The sequence below is a fragment of the Anomaloglossus baeobatrachus genome, chromosome 6, assembly GCF_048569485.1.
Source record: "Anomaloglossus baeobatrachus isolate aAnoBae1 chromosome 6, aAnoBae1.hap1, whole genome shotgun sequence".
NCBI classification, from domain to species: Eukaryota; Metazoa; Chordata; class Amphibia; order Anura; family Aromobatidae; genus Anomaloglossus; species Anomaloglossus baeobatrachus.
The window spans coordinates 580,915,959-580,940,978 of NC_134358.1; the positions used below are offsets into that span (position 1 = coordinate 580,915,959).

The 25,020-nt window shown below is 55.2% G+C and overlaps 2 protein-coding genes across 7 annotated transcripts in view; one reads left to right on the plus strand and one right to left on the minus strand.

Annotated features, from left to right (window-relative positions):
• Positions 1–25,020, minus strand: part of LOC142243730 (uncharacterized) — a 1,240,762-nt gene that overhangs the window by 461,235 nt on the left and 754,507 nt on the right. The window lies entirely within an intron of this gene.
• The window catches only part of SLC4A2 (solute carrier family 4 member 2), a 262,381-nt gene that overhangs the window by 171,653 nt on the left and 65,708 nt on the right, over positions 1–25,020 (plus strand). The window contains exons 14-19 of the mRNA XM_075315967.1: positions 3,536–3,684; positions 18,533–18,727; positions 18,849–19,070; positions 19,629–19,718; positions 19,851–20,017; positions 20,087–20,340. Of these exons, the coding sequence (XP_075172082.1) occupies positions 3,536–3,684; positions 18,533–18,727; positions 18,849–19,070; positions 19,629–19,718; positions 19,851–20,017; positions 20,087–20,340 (1,077 nt within the window). The remainder of the gene's footprint in view (positions 1–3,535; positions 3,685–18,532; positions 18,728–18,848; positions 19,071–19,628; positions 19,719–19,850; positions 20,018–20,086; positions 20,341–25,020) is intronic.

Genomic DNA, 25,020 nt, shown 5'->3' on the forward strand with positions numbered 1-25,020 from the left:
TTCCATGTTATTGATTTTCTCTGTCAAAAACAAGCTTACTCTGCACTCGTCCTGCGCTCATCCTCCGAGCTGTCCTCCACACTCGCCATCTGCGCTCATCCTCCGAGCTGTCCTCCACGCTCGCCGTCTGCGCTCATCCTCTGAGCTGTCCTCCTCGCTCGCCGTCTGCGCTCATCCTCTGAGCTGTCCTCCGCGCTCGCCGTCTGCGCTCATCCTCCGAGCTGTCCTCCGCGCTCGCCGTCTGCGCTCATCCACCGAGCTGTCCTCCTCGCTCGCCGTCTGCGCTCATCCTCCGAGCTGTCCTCCACGCTCGCCGTCTGCGCTCATCCTCCGAGCTGTCCTCCGCGCTCGCCGTCTGCGCTCATCCTCCGAGCTCGTTCATTCCCCACACAAGTGGCCATACACTGTCCTCTGCGCTTTTCATCTGCACTCGTCCTCCAGGCTCGTTCATTCCCCACATAAATAACCATACGCTGTCTTCCGTGCTGTCCTCTGCGTTCATCCATTCTCCACACAAGTGGCCATACGCTGTCCTCTGCGCTCGTCATCTGCGCTCGTTCATTCTCCACACAAGTGGCCATACGCTGTCCTCTGCGCTCGTCATCTGCGCTCGTCCATTCCCCACACAAGTGGCCATATACTGTCCTCTGCGCTCGTCATCTGCGCTCGTTCATTCCCCACACAAGTGGCCATACGCTGTCCTCTGCGCTCGTCATCTGCGCTCGTCCATTCCCCACACAAGTGGCCATACGCTGTCCTCTGCGCTTGTCATCTGCGCTCGTTCATTCCCCACATAAATAACCATACGCTGTCTTCCGTGCTGTCCTCTGCGTTCATCCATTCTCCACACAAGTGGCCATACGCTGTCCTCTGCGCTCGTCATCTGCGCTCGTTCATTCTCCACACAAGTGGCCATACGCTGTCCTCTGCGCTCGTCATCTGCGCTCGTCCATTCCCCACACAAGTGGCCATATACTGTCCTCTGCGCTCGTCATCTGCGCTCGTTCATTCCCCACACAAGTGGCCATACGCTGTCCTCTGCGCTCGTCATCTGCGCTCGTCCATTCCCCACACAAGTGGCCATACGCTGTCCTCTGCGCTCGTCATCTGCGCTCGTTCATTCCCCACACAAGTGGCCATACGCTGTCCTCTGCGCTCGTCATCTGCGCTCGTCCATTCCCCACACAAGTGGCCATACACTGTCCTCTGCGCTCGTCATCTGCGCTCGTCCATTCCCCACACAAGTGGCCATACGCTGTCCTCTGCGCTCGTCATCTGCGCTCGTCCATTCCCCACACAAGTGGCCATACACTGTCCTCCGCGCTCGTCATTTGCGCTCGTCCATTCCCCACACAAGTGGCCATACGCTGTCCTCTGCGCTTGTCATCTGCACTCGTCCATTCCCCACACAAGTGGCCATACACTGTCCTCCGCGCTCGTCATCTGCGCTCGTCCATTCCCCACACAAGTGGCCATACGCTGTCCTCTGCGCTTGTCATCTGCACTCGTCCATTCCCCACACAAGTGGCCATACGCTGTCCTCCGCGCTTGTCATCTGCACTCGTCCATTCCCCACACAAGTGGCCATACACTGTCCTCCGCGCTCGTCATCTGCGCTCGTCCATTCCCCACACAAGTGGCCATACACTGTCCTCCGCGCTCGTCATCTGCGCTCGTTCATTCCCCACACAAGTGGCCATACGCTGTCCTCTGCGCTCGTCATCTGCGCTCGTCCATTCCCCACACAAGTGGCCATACGCTGTCCTCTGCGCTCGTCATCTGCGCTCGTTCATTCCCCACACAAGTGGCCATACGCTGTCCTCCGCGCTCGTCATCTGCGCTCGTCCATTCCCCACACAAGTGGCCATACGCTGTCCTCTGCACTCGTCATCTGCGCTCATTCATTCCCCACACAAGTGGCTATACGCTGTCCTCTGCGCTCGTCATCTGCGCTCGTCCATTCCCCACACAAGTGGCCATACGCTGTCCTCTGCGCTCGTCTGCACTCGTCCTCCAGGCTCGTTCATTCCCCACATAAATAACCATACGCTGTCTTCCGTGCTGTCCTCTGCGTTCATCCATTCCCCACACAAGTGGCCATACACTGTCCTCTGCGCTCGTCATCTGCGCTCGTCCATTCCCCACACAAGTGGCCATACACTGTCCTCTGCGCTCGTCATCTGCGCTCGTCCATTCCCCACACAAGTGGCCATACGCTGTCCTCTGCGCTCGTCATCTGCGCTCGTCCATTCCCCACACAAGTGGCCATACACTGTCCTCCGCGCTCGTCATCTGCGCTCGTCCATTCCCCACACAAGTGGCCATACACTGTCCTCCGCGCTCGTCTGCACTAGTCCTCCAACCTCGTTCATACCCCACACAAGTGACCATACGTTGTCCTCCGCGCTGTCCTTTGTGCTTGTCATCTGCGCTCGTCCTCCGCGCTCATTCACCCCCCACATAAGTGACAATACGCTGTCCTCCGCCCTGTCCTTCGCGCTCGTCGTCTGCGCATGTCCTCCAAGCTCGTTCATTCCCCACACAAGTGGCCATACGCTGCCCTCTGCGCTTTTCATCTGCACTCGTCCTCCAGGCTCGTTCATTCCCCACATAAATAAACATACGCTGTCCTCCGCGCTGTCCTCTGCGTTCATCCATTCCCCACACAAGTGGCCATACGCTGTCCTCCGCGTTCGTCATCTGCGCTCGTTCATTCCCCACACAAGTGGCCATACACTGTCCTCCGCGCTCGTCATCTGCGCTCGTCCTCCGCGCTCATTCACCCCCCACCTAAGTGACCATACACTGTCCTCCGCGCTGTCCTTCGCGCTCGTCATCTGTGCTCGTCCTCCGCGCTCATTCACCCCCACATAAGTGACCATACACTGTCCTCCGCGCTGTCCTTCGCGCTCGTCATCTGCACTCGTCCTCCGCGCTCATTCACCCCCACATAAGTGACCATACACTGTCCTCCGCGCTGTCCTTCGCGCTCGTCATCTGCACTCGTCCTCCGCGCTCATTCACCCCCCACCTAAGTGACCATACACTGTCCTCTGCGCTGTCCTCCGCACTGTCCTCCACGCTCGTCATCTGCACTCGTCCTCCGCGCTCATTCACCCCCACACAAGTGAAAATACTCTGTCCTCCGCGCTGTCCTTCGCGCTCGTCATCTGTGCTCGTCCTCCAGGCTCGTTCTTTCCCCACACAAGTGACCATACGCTGTCCTCCACGCTCGTCATCTGCACTCGTCCTCCGCGCTCATTCACCCCCACATAAGTGACCATACACTGTCCTCCGCGCTGTCCTTCGCGCTCGTCATCTGTGCTCGTCCTCCAGGCTCGTTCTTTCCCCACACAAGTGACCATACGCTGTCCTCGGCGCTGTCCTCCGCACTGTCCTCCGTGCTCGTCGTCTGCACTCATTCACCCCCCACATTAGTGGCCAGATACTGTCGTCATACTCGTCCTTCGCGCTTGTCCTCTGCACCATCCATTGCCGAGTCAAAATCACTCATATATTCGTGTTCCCTCTACAGGTGAGAAGACGGGTGGTCTCATTGGGGTGTCAGAGCTTATCATTGGGACCTGTCTGCAGGGGGTGATATTCTGCCTTTTGGGGGCACAGCCGCTACTGATTGTTGGATTTTCAGGACCACTGTTGGTGTTTGAAGAAGCCTTTTATACGGTGAGGCGCTGCACACGGGGCTGTTGGGATGTAGGATCCTCCCGATGCTCTCCATTGTCAGTGGCATTAGCGTGTTTCTTATATTTGGGGGCTGGTTCTCGGTCTGCCTACTCTGGACTGCAGTTGGATTTCTGACATTTTTGATTCCCAGAACAGACCTATGGGATGGGGCCCTGTGTCCTGGGAGCCTGGCTGCCAAGCCTGGAGGACAGAGATGGCTGACACTCATCTTTTCATTTAAAGGGATTAATGCAACTGACATGAATCACCTAGCCACGTCTCCTGCCCTCGTCACCTGGCCACGTCTCCTGCCCTCGTCACCTGGCAACGTCTCCTGCCCTCGTCTCCTGGCCATGTCTCCTGCCGTCATCACCTGGCAACGTCTCCTGCCCTCGTCTCCTGGCCACGTCTCCTGCCCTCGTCTCCTGGCCACGTCTCCTGCCCTCGTCACCTGGCCAGGTCTCCTGCCCTCGTCTCCTGGCCACGTCTCCTGCCCTCGTCACCTGGCCACGTCTCCTGCCCTCGTCTCCTGGCCACGTCTCCTGCCCTCGTCTCCTGGCCACGTCTCCTGCCCTCGTCACCTGGCAACGTCTCCTGCCCTCGTCACCTGGCCACGTCTCCTGCCCTCGTCACCTGGCCATGTCTCCTGCCCTCATCACCTGGCCATGTCTCCTGCCCTGGCCACCTGGCTACGTCTCCTGCCCTCATCACATGGCCAGGTCTCTTGCCCTGGCCACCTGGCTACGTCTCCTGCCTTTGTCACCTGGCCACGTCTCCTGCCTTTGTCACCTGGCCAGGTCTCCTGCCTTTGTCACCTGGCCACGTCTCCTGCCTTTGTCACCTGGCCACGTCTCCTGCCCTGGTCACCTGCCATGTCTCCTGCCCTCGGATCCTCCCCTGATTGCTCTTTTCCGGAGTAATGATGGGTGATGGCGTGAGGAGCCGGGGATCACTGACTGAAGGCAGGTGGAGGGGCCGGGGATCACTGACTGAAGGCAGGTGGAGGGGCCGGGGATCACAGAACACAGGCAGGTGGAGGGGCCGGGGATCACAGAACACAGGCAGGTGGAGGGGCCGGGGATCACAGAACACAGGCAGGTGGAGGGGCCGGGAATCACAGAACACAGGCAGGTGGAGGGGCCGGGGATCACAGAACACAGGCAGTTGGAGGGGCCGGGGATCACAGAACACAGGCAGGTGGAGGGGCCGGGGATCACAGAACACAGGCAGGTGGAGGGGCCAGGGATAACAGAACACAGGCAGGTGGAGGGGCCGGGGATCACAGAACACAGGCAGGTGGAGGGGCCAGGGATCACAGAACACAGGCAGGTGGAGGGGCCGGGGATCACAGAACACAGGCAGGTGGAGGGGCCGGGGATCACAGAACACAGGCAGGTGGAGGGGCCGGGGATCACAGAACACAGGCAGGTGGAGGGGCCGGGGATCACAGAACACAGGCAGGTGGAGGGGTCGGGGATCACAGAACACAGGCAGGTGGAGGGGCCGGGGATCACAGAACACAGGCAGGTGGAGGGGCCGGGGATCACAGAACACAGGCAGGTGGAGGGGTCGGGGATCACAGAACACAGGCAGGTGGAGGGGCCGGGAATCACAGAACACAGGCAGGTGGAGGGGCCGGGGATCACAGAACACAGGCAGGTGGAGGGGCCAGGGATCACAGAACACAGGCAGGTGGAGGGGCCGGGAATCACAGAACACAGGCAGGTGGAGGGGCCGGGGATCACAGAACACAGGCAGATGGAGGGGCCCGGGATCACAGAACACAGGCAGGTGGAGGGGCCCGGGATCACAGAACACAGGCAGGTGGAGGGGCCGGGGATCACAGAACACAGGCAGGTGGAGGGGCCGGGGATCACAGAACACAGGCAGGTGGAGGGGCCGGGGATCACAGAACACAGGCAGGTGGAGGGGCCGGGGATCACAGAACACAGGCAGGTGGAGGGGTCAGGGATCACAGAACACAGGCAGGTGGAGGGGCCGGGGATCACAGAACACAGGCAGGTGGAGGGGCCCGGGATCACAGAACACAGGCAGGTGGAGGGGCCGGGGATCACAGAACACAGGCAGGTGGAGGGGCCGGGGATCACAGAACACAGGCAGGTGGAGGGGTCGGGGATCACAGAACACAGGCAGGTGGAGGGGCCGGGGATCACAGAACACAGGCAGGTGGAGGGGCCGGGGATCACAGAACACAGGCAGGTGGAGGGGCCGGGGATCACAGAACACAGGCAGGTGGAGGGGCCAGGATCACAGAACACAGGCAGGTGGAGGGGCCGGGGATCACAGAACACAGGCAGGTGGAGGAGCCGGGGATCACAGAACACAGGCAGGTGGAGGGGCCGGGGATCACAGAACACAGGCAGGTGGAGGGGCCGGGGATCACAGAACACAGGCAGGTGGAGGAGCCGGGAATCACAGAACACAGGCAGGTGGAGGGGCCGGGGATCACAGAACACAGGCAGGTGGAGGGGCCGGGGATCACAGAACACAGGCAGGTGGAGGGGCCGGGGATCACAGAACACAGGCAGGTGGAGGAGCCGGGGATCACAGAACACAGGCAGGTGGAGGGGCCGGGGATCACAGAACACAGGCAGGTGGAGGGGCCGGGGATCACAGAACACAGGCAGGTGGAGGAGCCGGGGATCACAGAACACAGGCAGGTGGAGGGGCCAGGGATCACAGAACACAGGCAGGTGGAGGGGCCGGGAATCACAGAACACAGGCAGGTGGAGGAGCCGGGGAATCACAGAACACAGGCAGGTGGAGGGGCCGGGAATCACAGAACACAGGCAGGTGGAGGAGCCGGGAATCACAGAACACAGGCAGGTGGAGGGGCCAGGGATCACAGAACACAGGCAGGTGGAGGGGCCGGGGATCACAGAACACAGGCAGGTGGAGGGGCCGGGGATCACAGAACACAGGCAGGTGGAGGGGCCGGGGATCACAGAACACAGGCAGGTGGAGGGGCCAGGAATCACAGAACACAGGCAGGTGGAGGGGCCGGGGATCACAGAACACAGGCAGGTGGAGGGGCCGGGGATCACAGAACACAGGCAGGTGGAGGAGCCAGGAATCACAGAACACAGGCAGGTGGAGGGGTCGGGAATCACAGAACACAGGCAGGTGGAGGGGTCGGGGGATCACAGAACACAGGCAGATGGAGGGGCCGGGGATCACTGACTGAAGGCAGGTGGAGGGGCCAGGGATGACAGAACACAGGCAGGTGGAGGGGCCGGGGATCACAGAACACAGGCAGGTGGAGGGGCCGGGGATCACAGAACACAGGCAGGTGGAGGGGCCGGGGATCACAGAACACAGGCAGGTGGAGGGGCCGGGGATCACAGAACACAGGCAGGTGGAGGGGCCGGGGATCACAGAACACAGGCAGGTGGAGGGGCCAGGGATCACAGAACACAGGCAGGTGGAGGGGCCGGGAATCACAGAACACAGGCAGGTGGAGGGGCCGGGGATCACAGAACACAGGCAGGTGGAGGGGTCGGGAATCACAGAACACAGGCAGGTGGAGGGGCCGGGGATCACAGAACACAGGCAGGTGGAGGGGCCCGGGATCACAGAACACAGGCAGGTGGAGGGGCCAGGGATCACAGAACACAGGCAGGTGGAGGGGCCGGGGATCACAGAACACAGGCAGGTGGAGGGGTCAGGGATCACAGAACACAGGCAGGTGGAGGGGCCGGGGATCACAGAACACAGGCAGGTGGAGGGGCCGGGGAACACAGAACACAGGCAGGTGGAGGGGCCAGGGATCACAGAACACAGGCAGGTGGAGGGGCCGGGGAACACAGAACACAGGCAGGTGGAGGGGCCGGGGATCACAGAACACAGGCAGGTGGAGGGGCCGGGGATCACAGAACACAGGCAGGTGGGGGGGCCGGGGATCACAGAACACAGGCAGGTGGAGGGGCCGGGGATCACAGAACACAGGCAGGTGGAGGGGCCCGGGATCACAGAACACAGGCAGGTGGAGGGGCCGGGGATCACAGAACACAGGCAGGTGGAGGGGCCGGGGATCACAGAACACAGGCAGGTGGAGGGGTCAGGGATCACAGAACACAGGCAGGTGGAGGGGTCGGGGATCACAGAACACAGGCAGGTGGGGGGGCCGGGGATCACAGAACACAGGCAGGTGGAGGGGCCGGGGATCACAGAACACAGGCAGGTGGAGGGGCCGGGGATCACAGAACACAGGCAGGTGGAGGGGCCAGGAATCACAGAACACAGGCAGGTGGAGGGGCCGGGGATCACAGAACACAGGCAGGTGGAGGGGTCGGGAATCACAGAACACAGGCAGGTGGAGGGGCCAGGGATCACAGAACACAGGCAGGTGGAGGGGCCAGGGATCACAGAACACAGGCAGGTGGAGGGGCCGGGGATCACAGAACACAGGCAGGTGGAGGGGCCGGGGAACACAGAACACAGGCAGGTGGAGGGGCCGGGGATCACAGAACACAGGCAGGTGGAGGGGCCGGGGAACACAGAACACAGGCAGGTGGAGGGGCCGGGGATCACAGAACACAGGCAGGTGGAGGGGCCGGGGATCACAGAACACAGGCAGGTGGAGGGGCCGGGGATCACAGAACACAGGCAGGTGGAGGGGCCGGGGATCACAGAACACAGGCAGGTGGAGGGGCCAGGGATCACAGAACACAGGCAGGTGGAGGGGCCGGGGATCACAGAACACAGGCAGGTGGAGGGGCCGGGGATCACAGAACACAGGCAGGTGGAGGGGCCGGGGATCACAGAACACAGGCAGGTGGAGGGGTCGGGAATCACAGAACACAGGCAGGTGGAGGGGCCGGGGATCACAGAACACAGACAGGTGGAGGGGCCGGGGATCACAGAACACAGGCAGGTGGAGGAGCCGGGGATCACTGACTGAAGGCAGGTGGAGGGGCCAGGGATCACAGAACACAGGCAGGTGGAGGGGCCGGGGATCACAGAACACAGGCAGGTGGAGGGGCCGGGGATCACAGAACACAGGCAGGTGGAGGGGCCGGGGATCACAGAACACAGGCAGGTGGAGGGGCCGGGGATCACAGAACACAGGCAGGTGGAGGGGCCCGGGATCACAGAACACAGGCAGGTGGAGGGGCCGGGGATCACAGAACACAGGCAGGTGGAGGGGCCGGGAATCACAGAACACAGGCAGGTGGAGGGGTCGGGGGATCACAGAACACAGGCAGGTGGAGGGGTCGGGGGATCACAGAACACAGGCAGGTGGAGGGGCCAGGGATCACAGAACACAGGCAGGTGGAGGGGCCCGGGATCACAGAACACAGGCAGGTGGAGGGGCCGGGAATCACAGAACACAGGCAGGTGGAGGGGCCAGGGATCACAGAACACAGGCAGGTGGAGGGGCCAGGGATCACAGAACACAGGCAGGTGGAGGGGCCGGGAATCACAGAACACAGGCAGGTGGAGGGGCCGGGGATCACAGAACACAGGCAGGTGGAGGGGCCGGGGATCACAGAACACAGGCAGGTGGAGGGGCCGGGGATCACAGAACACAGGCAGGTGGAGGGGCCGGGGATCACAGAACACAGGCAGGTGGAGGGGCCGGGGATCACAGAACACAGGCAGGTGGAGGGGCCGGGGATCACAGAACACAGGCAGGTGGAGGGGCCGGGAATCACAGAACACAGGCAGGTGGAGGGGCCAGGGATCACAGAACACAGGCAGGTGGAGGGGCCGGGGATCACAGAACACAGGCAGGTGGAGGGGTCGGGGATCACAGAACACAGGCAGGTGGAGGGGCCAGGATCACAGAACACAGGCAGGTGGAGGGGCCGGGGATCACAGAACACAGGCAGGTGGAGGGGCCAGGTGTAATGAACCAGCAGGGGGAGCCGGAGGACCAGGAGAGTGCTGACAGCAACCCTCCACTAGAGGGCACAAGTCTCCTTAGTAGAAGAAGTGGATGGTTGTAGTCAGATCCAGGAGGTTGACGAGGTATCGGGGGTGAGATAGAGATAGAGTCTAGGGAGAGCCAAGTCAAGAAACCGAGAGAGAACATCAAAGACCAGGGGAGCGCGGAAAAACAGAGTTTATTAACAAGCTGAAGTCAGGAGCCGGGAGAGCAGGTAATAGCAGGGAGTACAGGAGGACGGAACAACACAGGAGGGAGGATGGGAGGCGACCAGGACGGAAAGCAGATGGGGCGGAAAGTCTACATGGGAGGCAGTGAGTACGTACACAGTCAGGACAGGAGACGGAGGGAACAGACACAGTCAGGATGAGAGGCAGGGAGGACGAATGTAGTCAGGACTGTAGGCAGGATCAGAGCTTACAGGGACCAGCGGCACACTGCAGAGCAGAATTATAACTGGCACTGCATGAACCGAAGTGCCCTGAAGATAAAGGCACCGTGATCCCGGGAACGAGGCATGGAGGGGGGGCCCCTCCCCCCGGCCTTGCTCCGGGAAGCACTGACAGCCAAGGTCATGATACCGAGGAGTCACAGACCTGGCACAGGGAGAGGGGCCGAGGAATGATAGAGCGGAGACAGGCGAAGGGGAATCACAGACTGGAGGCAGGCAGAGGGGCTGGGGAATCATAGATGGGAGGAAAGCAGAGGGGCCAGGGAATCACAGAGATGAGGCAGGTGGAGGGGCCTAAGAATCACAGACCAGAGGGAGGCACAAGGGCCGAGGAATCACAGACCAGAGGCAGGTGGAGAGGCCGAGCAGCCACAGACTTGGCACAGAGAGAAGGTCCAGGGAATCATAGACCGGAGACAGGCGAAGGGGCTGGGAAATCACAGACCGGAGGCAAACGGAGGGACTGAGGAATCACAGACCGGAGGCAGACAGAGGGGCCGAAGAATCACAGACCAGAGGAAGGCAGGGGCTGGGTAATCACAGACCAGAGGCAGGCGCAGAGAGGCCGAGGAATCATAGACTGGAGGCAGGCAGAGAAGCCAAGGAATCATAGATCGGAGGCAGGCAGAGGGGCCAGGGAATCGTATATCGGAGGCAGGCAGAGGGGACGTGAAATCACAGACCTGAGACAGGCAGAGGGGCTGAGGAATCGCAGATTTAGAGGTAGGTGGAGGGGTCGGGATATCACAAACCTGAGGCAGGTAAAGGGCCTGAGGAATCAGACGAGAGGAAGGTGGAGGATCGGAGAATCACAGACGGAGGCAAGAGGAAGGGTCGGGGAATCACAGACCTGAGGCAGGGAGAGGAACCGAGGAATCCTAGATCGGAGGCAGGCAGAGGGGCCAGGGAATCACAAACCGGAGGGAGGCAGAGAGGCCAGAGAATCACAGACCGGAGGGAGGCAAAAGGGCCGGGGTATCACAAACCGGAGGGAGGCAGAAAGGCCAGGGAATCACAAACAGGAGGGAGGCAGAGAGGCCAGGGAATCACAGACCGGAGGGAGGCAAAAGGGCCGGTGAATCACAGGCCGGAGGGAGGCAAAAGGGTCGGGGAATCACAAACCGGAGGGAGGCAAAAGGGCCGCGGAATCACAAACCGGAGGGAGGCAAAAGGGCCGGGGAATCACAGGCCAGAGGGAGGCAGAGAGGCCAGGGAATCATAGTCCAGTGGGAGACAGAGGGGCCGGGGAATCACAGGCCGGAGGGAGGCAGAGGGGCCGGGGAATCACAGACCGGAGGGAGGCAAAAGGGCCGGGGAATCGTATATCGGAGGGAGGCAAAGGGGCCGGGGAATCACAGACCGGAGGGAGGCAAAAGGGCCGGGGAATCATATATCGGAGGGAGGCAAAAGGGCCGGGGAATCACAGGCCGGAGGGAGGCAGAGGGGCCGGGGAATCACAGGCCGGAGGGAGGCAGAGGGGCCGGGGAATCACAGGCCGGAGGGAGGCAGAGGGGCCGGGGAATCACAGGCCGGAGGGAGGCAGAGGGGCCGGGGAATCACAGGCCGGAGGGAGGCAGAGGGGCCGGGGAATCACAGGCCGGAGGGAGGCAGAGGGGCCGGGGAATCATAGGCCGGAGAGAGGCAGAGGGGCCGGGGAATCACAGACCGGATGGGTGGGGAATCATGGAGGTGTTATTGTCACACGTCACTTGGTGGTTGATTTTTTTCATGTCTTTTTCTGTCATTGTTCTGTACTTTTTTCTTCGGCGCTCCATTGGGAGACCCAGACGATTGGGTGTATAGCACTGCCTCTGGAGGCCACACAAAGCAATTACACTAAAAAGTGTAAGGCCCCTCCCCTTCTGGCTATACACCCCCAGTGGGATCACTGGCTCACCAGTTTTCTGCTTTGTGCGAAGGAGGTCAGACATCCACGCATAGCTCCACTGTTTGTAGTCAGCAGTAGCTGCTGGCTATATCGGATGGAAGAAAAGAGGGCCCATATGGGGCCCCCAGCATGCTCCCTTCTCACCCGCGGTGGTGCTTGTAAGGTTGAGGTACCTATTGCTGGTACAGAGGCTGGAGCCCACATGCTGTTTTCCTTCCACATCCCCTGGAGGGCTCTGTGGAAGTGGGATCTTGCCGGCCCCCAAGCCCTGGGGCCGGGCTCCATCCACAGACCCAGAGAACCTGCTGGATTTGGAGCGGGAGTGCCGTTCAGGGACAAGGCCCTGCAACTTTCAGGTACTCTGTGTCCCCGGCAGGCACGGACACTCTCAAGGCTTGCTGAGCGTTATAGTGCGCCGGGGACAGTAGCGCTGTGCGCTGGGGTTAGGTCACTGCAGCTTTGCTGAGTGACGTTACATGTTGGGAACTACTGCGCCGACCGCTCCTGGAGCGGCGGCGCAGCTGCGACTTGTGGTGCGCCGGGGACTTTGCGCCGACCGCGCTTTTACGGCGGCGGCGCTTCTAACTTTAGCCCCCGGCTTCTGCGGCCTAGCGCCGCTTCGTTCCCGCCCCCACCCTGTCAATCAGGGTAGGGGAGAGACGCTGCTCAATTGGCAGCGCCGAGGGCTGGAGCTTTATTTACATGCTCCAGCCCTCTCACTAGGCACAGTGGGAAGCAGGCTTCCCGCTCTTCGTCTGTATACGCCCAGGGCCCGCCCCCCCTCTCCACAAGGACGCCGGCAGCCATTACACATGCAGTCTGGCTGGGGAAAGGCAGCAGGCTCTGGGAGACCCAGACTAAAGGGATTTCGGCGACCACACACCCGCTCCTAAGCGGGCGGTAAGCAGCACTTTAGTGCTGGCCCCACTAGTGCCTCAGTGTTATATTAGTGTACTTTTTTCTTGGTACCATATATATATATAGTTGCACTGTAAGGTCGCTTCTTGGCTGGACACCCTGTACTGCTCTGAGGAGGCAGCAACATGTCATCCGCAAAACGCAAGGGTGCCAAGGCACAGGCTGTGTACACTGCTTGTACAGCATGTGGGGCTAATCTACCAGCAGGCTCCAATGACTCACATTGTGTGCAATGTTCGGTCCCTGTGCCACTTCGTCAGCCAGAGCCTATGGTGGTAGTGACCCAGGCAGAGACGCCTGTGAACCCTGCCCCGGTGACGGGGACAGACTTTGCAGTTTTTGCTGATAAAATGTCTGTGACTATGACAAAAATCCTGGAGACCTTGCAGTCCAGGCCAGTTACTCAGACCATGGACACTGCTGTGTCTATGCTCGCCGGTCCCCCTCAGTTGGAACTAATCCGTACTTCAAGGGGGTCCCAGGCATCACAGGCTGAAGTCTCTGACTCAGATGACAGTCCCAGGCAGCCTAAGCGAGCTCGCTGGGAAAGACCCTCCACGTCATCACACTGCTCAGGGTCTCAGCGAGAAGAGTCTCTCTGTGATGAGACTGGGGACGGTGATCAGGATTCTAATCCTGAGGCCCCTCTCAATCTGGATGCCCCTGATGGTGACGCCATGGTTAATGACCTTATATCGGCAATTAATAGACTGTTGGATATTTCTCCCCCAGCCCCTTCTGCAGAGGAGGCAGCTGCACAGCAGGAGAAGTTCCATTTCCTGTATCCCAAGCGTAAATTAAGTGCTTTTTTGGACCACTCTGACTTCAGAGAATCGATCCAGAAACACGACGCTCATCCAGACAAGCGTTTCTCTAAACGTTCTAAGGATACCCGTTATCCTTTTCCCTCTGAGGTGGCCAAACGCTGGACCCAGTGTCCAAAGGTGGATCCCCCAATTTCCAAGCTTGCGGCTAGATCCATAGTCGCAGTAGAGGATGGCGCTTCACTTAAAGATGCCAACGACAGACAGATGGACCTTTGGTTGAAATCTGTCTATGAAGCTATCGGCGCGTCGTTTGCTCCAGCATTCGCGGCCGTGTGGGCACTCCAAGCTATTTCAGCTGGTTTAGCACAGGTGGATGCTATCATACATCCAGCAGTACCGCAGGTGGCGTCCCTAACTTCGCAAATGTCTGCGTTTGCGACCTATGCTATCAATGCTGTCCTAGAATCTACGAGCCGTACCGCTATGGCGTCCGCCAATTCTGTGGTTTTGCGCAGAGCCTTGTGGTTAAAGGACTGGAAAGCAGATGCTGGTTCCAAAAAATGCTTAACCAGCTTGCCATTATCTAGAGACAGACTGTTTGGTGAGCCATTGGCTGAAATCATAAAACAGTCCAAGGGTAAGGACTCTTCCTTACCACAGCCCAGAGCAAGTAAACCTCAACAGAAAAAGTGGCAGTCGAGGTTTCAGTCCTTTCGAGGCTCGGGCAAGGCCCAATTCTCCTCGTCCAAAAGGACTCAGAAAGAACAAGGGAGCTCAGATTCCTGGCGGGCTCACTCACGCCCCAGGAAAGCAAATGGAGGAACCGCTTCCAAAGCGGCTACCTCATGACTTTCGGCCTCCTCCCTCCGCATCCTCGGTCGGTGGCAGGCTCTCCCGCTTTTGCGACATTTGGCTGTCACAGGTCAAAGACCGGTGGGTAACAGACATTTTGTCTCGCGGGTACAGAATCGAGTTCAGTTCTCGGCCTCCACTTCGGTTCTTCAGAACCTCCCCACACCCCAACCGAGCAGATGCCCTGCTGCAGGCGGTGGACTCTCTAAGAGCAGAAGGAGTCGTGATCCCTGTCCCCCCTCAGGAACGGGGGCGAGGATTTTACTCCAATCTCTTTGTGGTTCCAAAAAAGGACGGCTCCTTCCGTCCTGTTCTGGACCTAAAACTGCTCAACAAGCATGTGAACGCCAGGCGGTTCCGGATGGAATCCCTCCGCTCAGTCATTGCCTCAATGTCTCAAGGAGATTTCCTAGCATCAATAGACATCAAAGATGCTTATCTCCACGTGCCGATTGCTACAGAGCACCAACGCTTTCTACGCTTCGTGATAGGAGACGACCATCTTCAGTTCGTAGCTCTGCCATTTGGTCTGGCGACAGCCCCTCGGGTGTTCACCAAGATCATGGCGGCAGTGGTAGCAGTCTTGCACTCTCACGGACACTCTGTGATCCCTTACTTGGACGATCTACTGGTCAAGGCACCCTCTCAAGAGGCATGCCAACTCAGCCTGAATGTTGCACTGGAGACTCTCCAGGCGTTCGGGTGGATCATCAACTTCCCAAAGTCAAATCTGTCACCGACCCAATCACTAACGTATCTTGGCATGGAGTTTCATACTCTCTCAGCGATAGTGAAGCTTCCGCTGGACAAGCAGCGGTCTCTACAGACTGGGGTGCAGGCTCTCCTTCAAAGTCAGTCGCACTCCTTAAGACGCCTCATGCACTTCCTCGGGAAGATGGTGGCGGCAATAGAGGCGGTTCCGTTTGCGCAGTTTCATCTGCGTCCACTTCAATGGGACATTCTCCGCCAATGGGACGGGAAGTCAACATCCCTGGACAGGAAAGTCTCCCTTTCCCAGACGGCCAAGGACTCTCTGCAGTGGTGGCTCCTTTCCACCTCATTATCACAGGGAAGATCCTTCCTACCACCGTCCTGGGCGGTGGTCACGACAGACGCGAGTCTGTCGGGGTGGGGAGCAGTGTTTCTCCACCACAGGGCTCAGGGTACGTGGACTCAGCAGGAGTCCACCCTTCAGATCAATGTTCTGGAAATCAGAGCAGTGTATCTTGCCCTACTAGCCTTCCAACAGTGGCTGGAAGGGAAGCAGATCCGAATTCAATCGGACAACTCCACAGCGGTGGCATACATCAATCACCAAGGGGGGACACGCAGTCGGCAAGCCTTCCAGGAAGTCCGGCGGATTATGATGTGGGTGGAAGCCACGGCCTCCACCATATCCGCGGTTCACATCCCCGGCGTAGAAAACTGGGAGGCAGACTTCCTCAGTCGCCAGGGCATGGACGCAGGGGAATGGTCCCTTCACCCGGACGTGTTTCAGGAAATCTGTCGCCGATGGGGAAGGCCGGACGTCGACCTAATGGCGTCCCGGCACAACAACAAGGTCCCAACCTTCATGGCACGGTCTCGCGATCAAAGAGCTCTAGCAGCAGACGCTCTAGTGCAAGATTGGTCGCAGTTCCGGCTCCCTTATGTGTTTCCACCTCTGGCACTCTTGCCCAGAGTGCTACGCAAGATCAGATCCGACTGCAGCCGCGTCATACTCGTCGCTCCAGACTGGCCGAGGAGGGCGTGGTATCCGGATCTGTGGCATCTCACGGTCGGCCATCCGTGGGCACTACCAGACCGACCAGACTTACTGTCCCAAGGGCCTTTTTTCCATCGGAATTCTGCGGCCCTGAACCTGACTGTGTGGCCATTGAGTCCTGGATCCTAGCGTCTTCAGGCTTATCCCAAGGGGTCGTTGCCACCATGAGACAGGCTAGGAAGCCCACGTCTGCTAAGATCTACCACAGAACGTGGAGGATATTCTTATCCTGGTGCTCTGCTCAGGGAGTGTCTCCCTGGCCATTTGCATTGCCTACCTTTCTTTCTTTCCTGCAATCTGGGTTAGAAAAAGGTTTGTCGCTCGGCTCCCTTAAAGGACAAGTCTCGGCGCTATCCGTCTTTTTTCAGAAGCGTCTAGCACGACTTTCTAAGGTGCGCACGTTCCTACAGGGGGTTTGCCATATCGTTCCCCCGTACAAACGGCCGTTAGATCCATGGGATCTGAACAGGGTACTAGTTGCCCTCCAGAAGCCGCCCTTCGAGCCTCTGAGGGAGGTTTCACTTTCTAGACTATCACAGAAAGTGGCTTTTCTGGTAGCGATCACATCTCTTCGGAGAGTGTCTGAGCTGGCAGCGCTGTCTTCCAAGGCTCCCTTCCTGGTCTTCCACCAGGACAAGGTAGTGCTGCGCCCCATTCAGGAGTTTCTCCCGAAGGTGGTATCCTCTTTTCATCTTAATCAGGATATCTCTTTGCCTTCGTTTTGTCCTCATGCAGTTCATCGGTATGAGAAGGATTTACATTTGTTAGATCTGGTGAGAGCACTCAGAATCTACATTTCCCGCACGGCGCCCCTGCGCCGTTCGGATGCACTCTTTGTCCTTGTCGCTGGTAAGCGCAAAGGGTCGCAGGCTTCTAAGGCTACCCTGGCTCGATGGATCAAAGAACCAATTCTTGAAGCCTACCGTTCTGCTGGGCTTCCGGTTCCATCAGGGCTGAAGGCCCATTCTACCAGAGCCGTGGGTGCGTCCTGGGCATTGCGACACCAGGCTATGGCTCAACAGGTGTGCCAGGCAGCTACCTGGTCGAGTCTGCACACTTTCACCAAACATTATCAGGTGCATACCTATGCTTCGGCGGACGCCAGCCTAGGTAGAAGAGTCCTGCAGGCGGCAGTTGCCTCCCCGTAGGGGAGGGCTGTCTTCGCAGCTCTAACATGAGGTATTTCTTTACCCACCCAGGGACAGCTTTTGGACGTCCCAATCGTCTGGGTCTCCCAATGGAGCGCCGAAGAAGAAGGGAATTTTGTTACTTACCGTAAATTCCTTTTCTTCTAGCTCCTATTGGGAGACCCAGCACCCGCCCTGTTGTCCTTCGGGACTTTTGGTTGTTTTTCGGGTACACATGTTGTTCATGTTGAACGGTTTTCAGTTCTCCGACGTTACTTCGGAGTGAATTTGTTTAAACCAGTTATTGGCTTTCCTCCTTCTTGCTTTTGCACTAAAACTGGTGAGCCAGTGATCCCACTGGGGGTGTATAGCCAGAAGGGGAGGGGCCTTACACTTTTTAGTGTAATTGCTTTGTGTGGCCTCCGGAGGCAGTGCTATACACCCAATCGTCTGGGTCTCCCAATAAGAGCTAGAAGAAAAGGAATTTACGGTAAGTAACAAAATTCCCTTCTTTTTAGTTATGAGTAATTAGCTTGAATTCTTTTTCCTTTATTGTATTTTTACTCTATGAACGTTTTTGAGTCTTTGCCATATACGTGTCCCATAGTCTAGTTTTCAATATGTGTATGTCAGGTCCATGTTAATTCACAGTGCAGACGCATATGCGTTGTCTGCCATAGGGGACCGCATGCCATGCGGTGCTCTACGCTGTGTGTCTGGATTGTGCTGTGTTCTTTGGTTCCTTGATCTCAGCATGACGTTTCCACCACCGCGGGAGCTGCTTTTGCCTCTCGTACTCTCACTTTGTGATAAGGAGTAACGGGGACACTTTCCTCCACACTTCAGCATCTGATCAGCAGCTCCCTGCCACATGTGCCAGAACAGAGGACTATGCAATGTGCACCCTCACAGCATTTCCAATACACCATGAGTGTGAAACGCGTTGGTATATATTTTAGACAGGGCGTTGGATATATTCAGAATTTTATAGTCTAATAAATGTTTAGGATTTTGTCTTCTTACAAGCGAGGCCTATGCTCATGTCCTGGAGGTCTGGTAAGATACGATGGGTCATCCTCACACGATTTGGTACAGGGCAGCCCGGTCTTGTAGAGAACTAGGAGAATCTCCTCTATACTTGGACTTCTAATTCTTGTCCTTTTCATGTGCAGTTTTGCTCATCTAATGGTCTGGAGTACCTGGTTGGCCGTGTGTGGATCGGTGTTTGGCTAATTGTGATCGTCGTGGCCACTGTGGCCTGTGAAGGGAGCTTCTTAGTTCGATTTGTCTCCCGCTTCACACAGGAAATCTTCTCCATCCTCATCTCCCTCATCTTCATCTACGAGACATTCTACAAGTTGTTCAAGGTGAGATTTGCCCTCACATCCCCACATTACCGGTGTCTACCTTCCACCGTGATTGTCCTTCTCCTATGGACCTGCTCTCTGCATCTTTCATGACTGTGGCATTTCCTCAACATTGATTTAGGTTTTTCAGGAGCATCCGCTCACTAACTGCAGGAACGTGACGGACTCTGCTCTCAGCAATGTGACTGATCGCTGGCAACTCAATGAGACAGAAACCCTGGTGCCCATGAAGGTCACAGGACAGCCAAACACGGCCCTGCTGTCCCTCGTACTGATGGCGGGAACCTTCTTCATAGCCTTTTTCCTGCGGAAACTTAAGAATAGCAACTTCTTTCCTGGCCGGGTGAGCAGCCGCAGTTCTAGAAATCTTCCTTACCAGCTTCACCTTCAGGGCCACATTACCTTCTGCCGTCTGGTGTCACGAATGATCCAGCCCAGTAATCTCTGGCCCATCTGTCATCGCTTCACACTGGTTTTATAAGTCCTGGCCAAAATTGCAGAGGTGGGCACACAAGTTTTGGGTCCCATATTTTGCCTCTTCAGTGTTTTTCGCTCTTTTAGTCGGCCGTTTCTATGGTTACTGACGCACAATTCTATACATTCCGTAAGTTGTTACGTTTTATTGCTAAATCCATGAAGGTTCTGTACAGACTGAATATTCCCAGCGCTGCCTCCAATTTCTCCAAACTTCTGCTCTTACACCTGGAAATATTCCGTCTTTACAGAAACGTCATGGATTTGTCACTAAAATGTAATAATTGTCGGTCAGTAACCATAGAAACGGCCAACTAAAAGAGCGAGAAACACTGAAGAGAAAAAAAAAGGAAACCCAAACCTGTGTCCATCTGAAAACCTCTGTCCCATAGATGAGTCTTATACCAGCCGTTGTGTGCCGTTTCAGGTGCGGCGTGTCATCGGAGATTTTGGCGTTCCCATTGCTATCCTTATCATGGTCTTGATTGACTTCAGTATAACGGACACTTACACTCAGGTAAGTGTCTCTTATCAATGTCATGTGTTCTGCTCCATAAATCCAAACACATGAGGAACATTCCGGCCATCCCCCGAGACCACCGAGGCCCCGAGACCACCAAGGCTGACAGTTCTTATGTTGGATTTACAGAAACTTAGCGTTCCCAATGGCTTCAAAGTGACGTCTCCAGAGAAGAGGGGCTGGGTGATGAACCCTCTGGGATCGGTGGAGCCTTTCCCCGTGTGGATGATGTTTGCCAGTGTCCTTCCAGCTATTCTAGTCTATATTCTGATCTTCATGGAGACTCAGATCACTACGTGAGTAGGGCTTCCTTTATGGGATACACAAAGTGCCCCAGATCAATGACTCTGGTTATTTCTCTGCAGGCTCATTATAAGTAAGAAGGAGCGGATGCTGGTGAAGGGCTCTGGCTTCCATTTGGACCTACTTCTCATCGTGGCTATGGGTGGAATATGTGCACTCTTTGGATTGCCGTGGATGGCGGCTACAACTGTCCGCTCAGTCACGCACGCCAACGCATTAACTGTTATGAGTAAGGCTGTTGCCCCTGGGGATAAACCAAAAATCCAAGAGGTAAAAGAGCAGCGAGTCACAGGATTGCTGGTGGCCATCCTCGTAGGTGAGAAGTTACTGTCCGGTCGCCCACCAGAGTCTAAGCTTTGTTCATCTCTGTATTTATCTAGTGACCCAATACCAGATATAGATCATCAGGATGACACAATATCAGATATACAGTGCCTTGCAAAAGTATTCGGCCCCTTGACTTTTCAGCCTTTCCCCACATTTCCGGCTCAAACATAAAGATAAAATGTGAATGTTCTGGTGAAGAATCTACAAGTGACACAATTGTGAAGAGGAAGGAAATTTATTGCTTATTTAGCATTTTTGTAAAAAATAAATAACTGTAAATTGTGGCATGCAATATTATTCATCCCCTGTAAGTGAATACTTTGTAGCGCCTCCTTTTGCTGCGATTACAGCTGCAGTCTCTTGGGGTATGTGTCTATCAGTTTTGCACATGGAGAGGTGAAATTCTCGCCCATTCTTCCTTGTAAACAGCTGGAGCTGAGTGAGGTTGGATGGAGGCGTTTGTGAACAGCAGTTTTCAGCTCTTTCCACAGATTCTCAATTGGGTTCAGGTCTGGACTGTGACTTGGCTATTCTAACACCTGGATACGGTTATTTGTGAACCATTCCATTGTAGATTTTGCTTTATGTTTGGGATCATTGTCTTGTTGGAAGACAAATCTCCGTCCCAGTCTCAGGTCTTTTGCTGACTCCAACAGGTTTTCTTCAAGAATGGTCCTGTATTTGGCTCCATCCATCTTCCCATCAATTTTAATAATCTTTCCTGTCCCTGCTGAAGAAAAGCAGGCCCAAGCCATGATGCTGCCACCACCATGTTTGACAGTGGGGATGGTGTGTTCAGGGTGATGAGCTGTGTTGCTTTTACACCAAACATATCGTTTCGCATTGTGCCCAAATAGTGTGATTTTGGTTTCCTCTGAGCAGAGCCCCTTCTTCCACATGTTTGGTGTCTCCAGGCGGCTTGTGGCAAACTTTAAACAACTTTTTATGGATATCTTTGAGAAATGGCTTTCTTCTTGCCACTCTTCCATAAAGGCCAGATTTGTGCAGTGTAGACTGATTGTTGTGCTATGGACAGACTCTCCCACCTCAGCTGTAGATCTCTGCAGATCATCCAGAGGGATCATGGGCCTCTTGGCTGCACCTCTGATCAGTCTTCTCCTTGTGTGAGATGACAGTTTGGATGGACGGCCGGGTCTTGGTAGATTTGCAGTGGTATGATGCTCCTTCCATTTCAATATGATCGCTTGCACAGGGCTCCTTGGGATGTTTAAAGTTGTGGAAATCTTTTTGCAACCAAATCCGGCTTTAAACTTCTCCACAACAGTATCATGGACCTGCCTGTTGTGTTCCTTGGTCTTCATGATGCTCTCTGCGCTTTACACAGAACCCTGAGGCTATCACAGAGCAGGGGCATTATACGGAGACTTGATTACACACAGGGGCTTATATTTATCATCATCAGTCATTTAGGACAACATTGGATCATTCACAGATCCTCGATGAATGTCTGGAGTGAGTTTGCTGCAATGAAAGTAAAGGGGATGAATAATATTGCACGCACCAATTTTCAGTTATTTTTTACAAAAATTTAAAATAAGGAATAAATTTCCTTCATGTTCACAATTGTGTCACTTGTTGTTGAGTCTTCACCATAAAATTTTGATTTTTTTATCTTTGTTTAAAGCCTGAAATGTGGGAAAAGGTTGAAAAATTCAAGGGGGCTGAATACTTTCGCAAGGCACTGTAGATCATCGAGCTGACCTGGTACTAGATATAGATCATCAGGATTACCTGATACTAGATGTAGATTGGTGGGATGTCACGTTACCAGATATAGATCATCAGAATGGCCCATTACTATATATATAAATCATCAGAATGACTGGGTATCCGATATACACTGTGTGCAGAATTATTAGGCAGATGCGTATTGTGATCACATGATGCTTTTTATACATGTCGTCCTACTTCAAGCTGTATAGGCTGAGAGCCAACTACCAATGAATTAAATCCGGTGATGTGCATCTCTGTAATGAGGAGGGGTGCGGTGTAATGACATCAACACCCTATATAAGGGGGGCTTCATTATTAGGCAACTTCCTTTCCTTTGGCAAAAATGGGTCAGAAGAGAGATGTGACGGGCTCTGAAAAGTCCATATTGTGAGATGTCTTGCAGAGGGACGCCGTAGTCTGGAAATTGCCAAACTTCTGAAACATGCTCACTGAACAATCAAGTGTTTCATGGAAAATAGCCAACAGGGTCGCTAGAAGCGTGCTGGGCAAAAAAGGCGCAAAATAACCGCCCATGAACTGAGGAAAATCAAGCGTGAAGCTACCAAGATGCCATTTGCCACCAGTTTGTCCATATTTCAGAGCTGTAACGTTACTGGAGTATCAAAAAGCACAAGGTGTGCCATACTCAGGGACAGGCCAAGGTAAGGAAGGCTGAAAACCACCACCTCTGACCAAGAAACAGAAGATAAAACCTCAAGACTGGGCCAAGAAATATCTGAAGACTGATTTTTCTCAGCTTTTATGGACTGATGAGATGAGAGTGACTCTGGATGGGCAGATGGATGGGCCAGAGGCTGGATCAGTAAAGGGCAGAGAGCTCCACTCCGACTTAGACACCAGCAAGGTGGAGGTGGGCACTGGTATGGGCTGGTGTCATCAAAGATCAACTTGTGGGACCTTTTCTGGTTGAGGATGGAGTGAAGCTCAACTCCCAGACCTACTGCCAGTTTCTGGAAGACAACTTCTTCAAGCAGTGGTACAGGAAGAAGTCGCTATCGTTCAAGAAAAACATGATTTTCATGTAGGACAATGCTCCATCACATGCATCCAACTACTCCACAGCGCGGCTGGCCAGTAAAGGTCTAAAAGATGAAAAATAATGACATGGCCCCCTTGTTCACCTGATCTGAACCCCATAGAGAACCTGTGGCCCCTCATAAAATGTGAGATCTACAGGGAGGGAAAACAGTCCACCTCTGGGAGCCGTGTCTGGAGGCTGTGGTGGCTGCTGCACGCAATGTTGATCGTAAACAGATCAAGCAATGACAGAATCTATGGATGGTCGGCTGCTGAGGGTCATCAGAAAGAAAGGGGGCTATTTTGGTCACTCATTTTTTGGGGTTTTGTTTTTGCATGTCAGAAATCTTTATTTCTAAATTCTGTGCAGTTAGATTGGTTACCTGATGACAATAAACAAGTGAGATGGGAATATACAGTCATATGAAAAAGTTTGGGCACCCCTATTAATGTTACCCTTTTTTCTTTATAACAATTTGGGTTTTTGCTATTTCAGTGTCATATATCTAATAACTGATGGACTGAGTAATATTTCTGGATTGAAATGAGGTTTATTGTACTAACAGAAAATGTGCAATCCGCATTTAAACACAATTTGACCGGTGCATAAGTATGGGCACCTCAACATAAAAGTGACATTAATATTTGGTAGATCCTCCTTTTGCAGAAATCACAGCCTCTAGTCGCTTCCTGTAGCTTTTAATGAGTTCCTGGATCCTGGATGAAGGTAGATTTGACCATTCCTGGTTACAAAACAATTCCAGTTCAGGTAAGTTTGATGGTCGCCGAGCATGGACCGCCGCTTCACATCATCCCACAGATTTTCAATGATATCCAGGTCTGGGGACTGGGATGGCCATTCCAGAACATTGTAATTGTTCCTCTGCATGAATGCCTGAGTAGATTTGGAGCGGTGTTTTGGATCATTGTCTTGCTGAAATATCCATCCCCTGCGTAACTTCAACTTCGTCACTGATTCTTGCACATTATTGTCAAGAATCTGCTGATACTGAGTTGAATCCATGCGACCCTCAACTTTAACAAGATTCCTGGTGTGACGGGGTATGCGACAGAGCAGTAAGGGACGCCAGGCCAAGGAACAATCCAAGAAGATTTAATGAGGCAGGGAGCATAAAACATGCAATATTAAAATGGTTCTTTAGAGTCCACACAAAGGAAATAGGTCCGGGGGCGCCAAGGAGAATGCAAAAGTCCTCAAAGTCCAATCGTCCATGTACGGGCGATAAGGAGCCGGCCTTAGCACAGGTCCTCACCCTTCACTCAACAAAGCATAACTAAAAACTAAAACATGGGGCTGAATCTCCCACCCCTCCTTAGATCCACCCCCTTAACATTTGCTACTTGTAGCTAGAAAAGGGTTCCTAGACACAGCCTCCAGAGATTGTGTACTAGGCAAGCCCCCTGCAGAGGAGAACAATATATATGCAACCCCCCCCAAATAAAGGACAATAGCTACTGCTGAAGCCTGATTGCAATATGATACAGGCTGGGGGGATGTTACAACCCCTTCCCCCCTCAATTGGTGTACGGACTAGTGACCTCAACAGGTCGCTTGTCAAGTACACGTAAACATGGTGGACCTGACTCAGGGCTCTTCTTGCCTGGACAGTCCGTCTGCATTTTGGTGTTGGCTGCCCCTTCTATATTGTATGGTAAAGTTATAGGGTTGAAGAGCCAGGCTCCATCGTAGTAAGCGTCCATTGTCCCCAGAGACTCTGTTCAGCCAGGTGAGGGGATTGTGATCAGTAACCACAGTGAATTCCCGTCCATACAGATACGGCCGTAGTTTCTTAAGGGCCCACACTACAGCCAGACATTCCTTCTCAACAGTTGCATAGGCCACTTCTCAGTCCAGCAGTTTCCTGCTGAGGTAGGC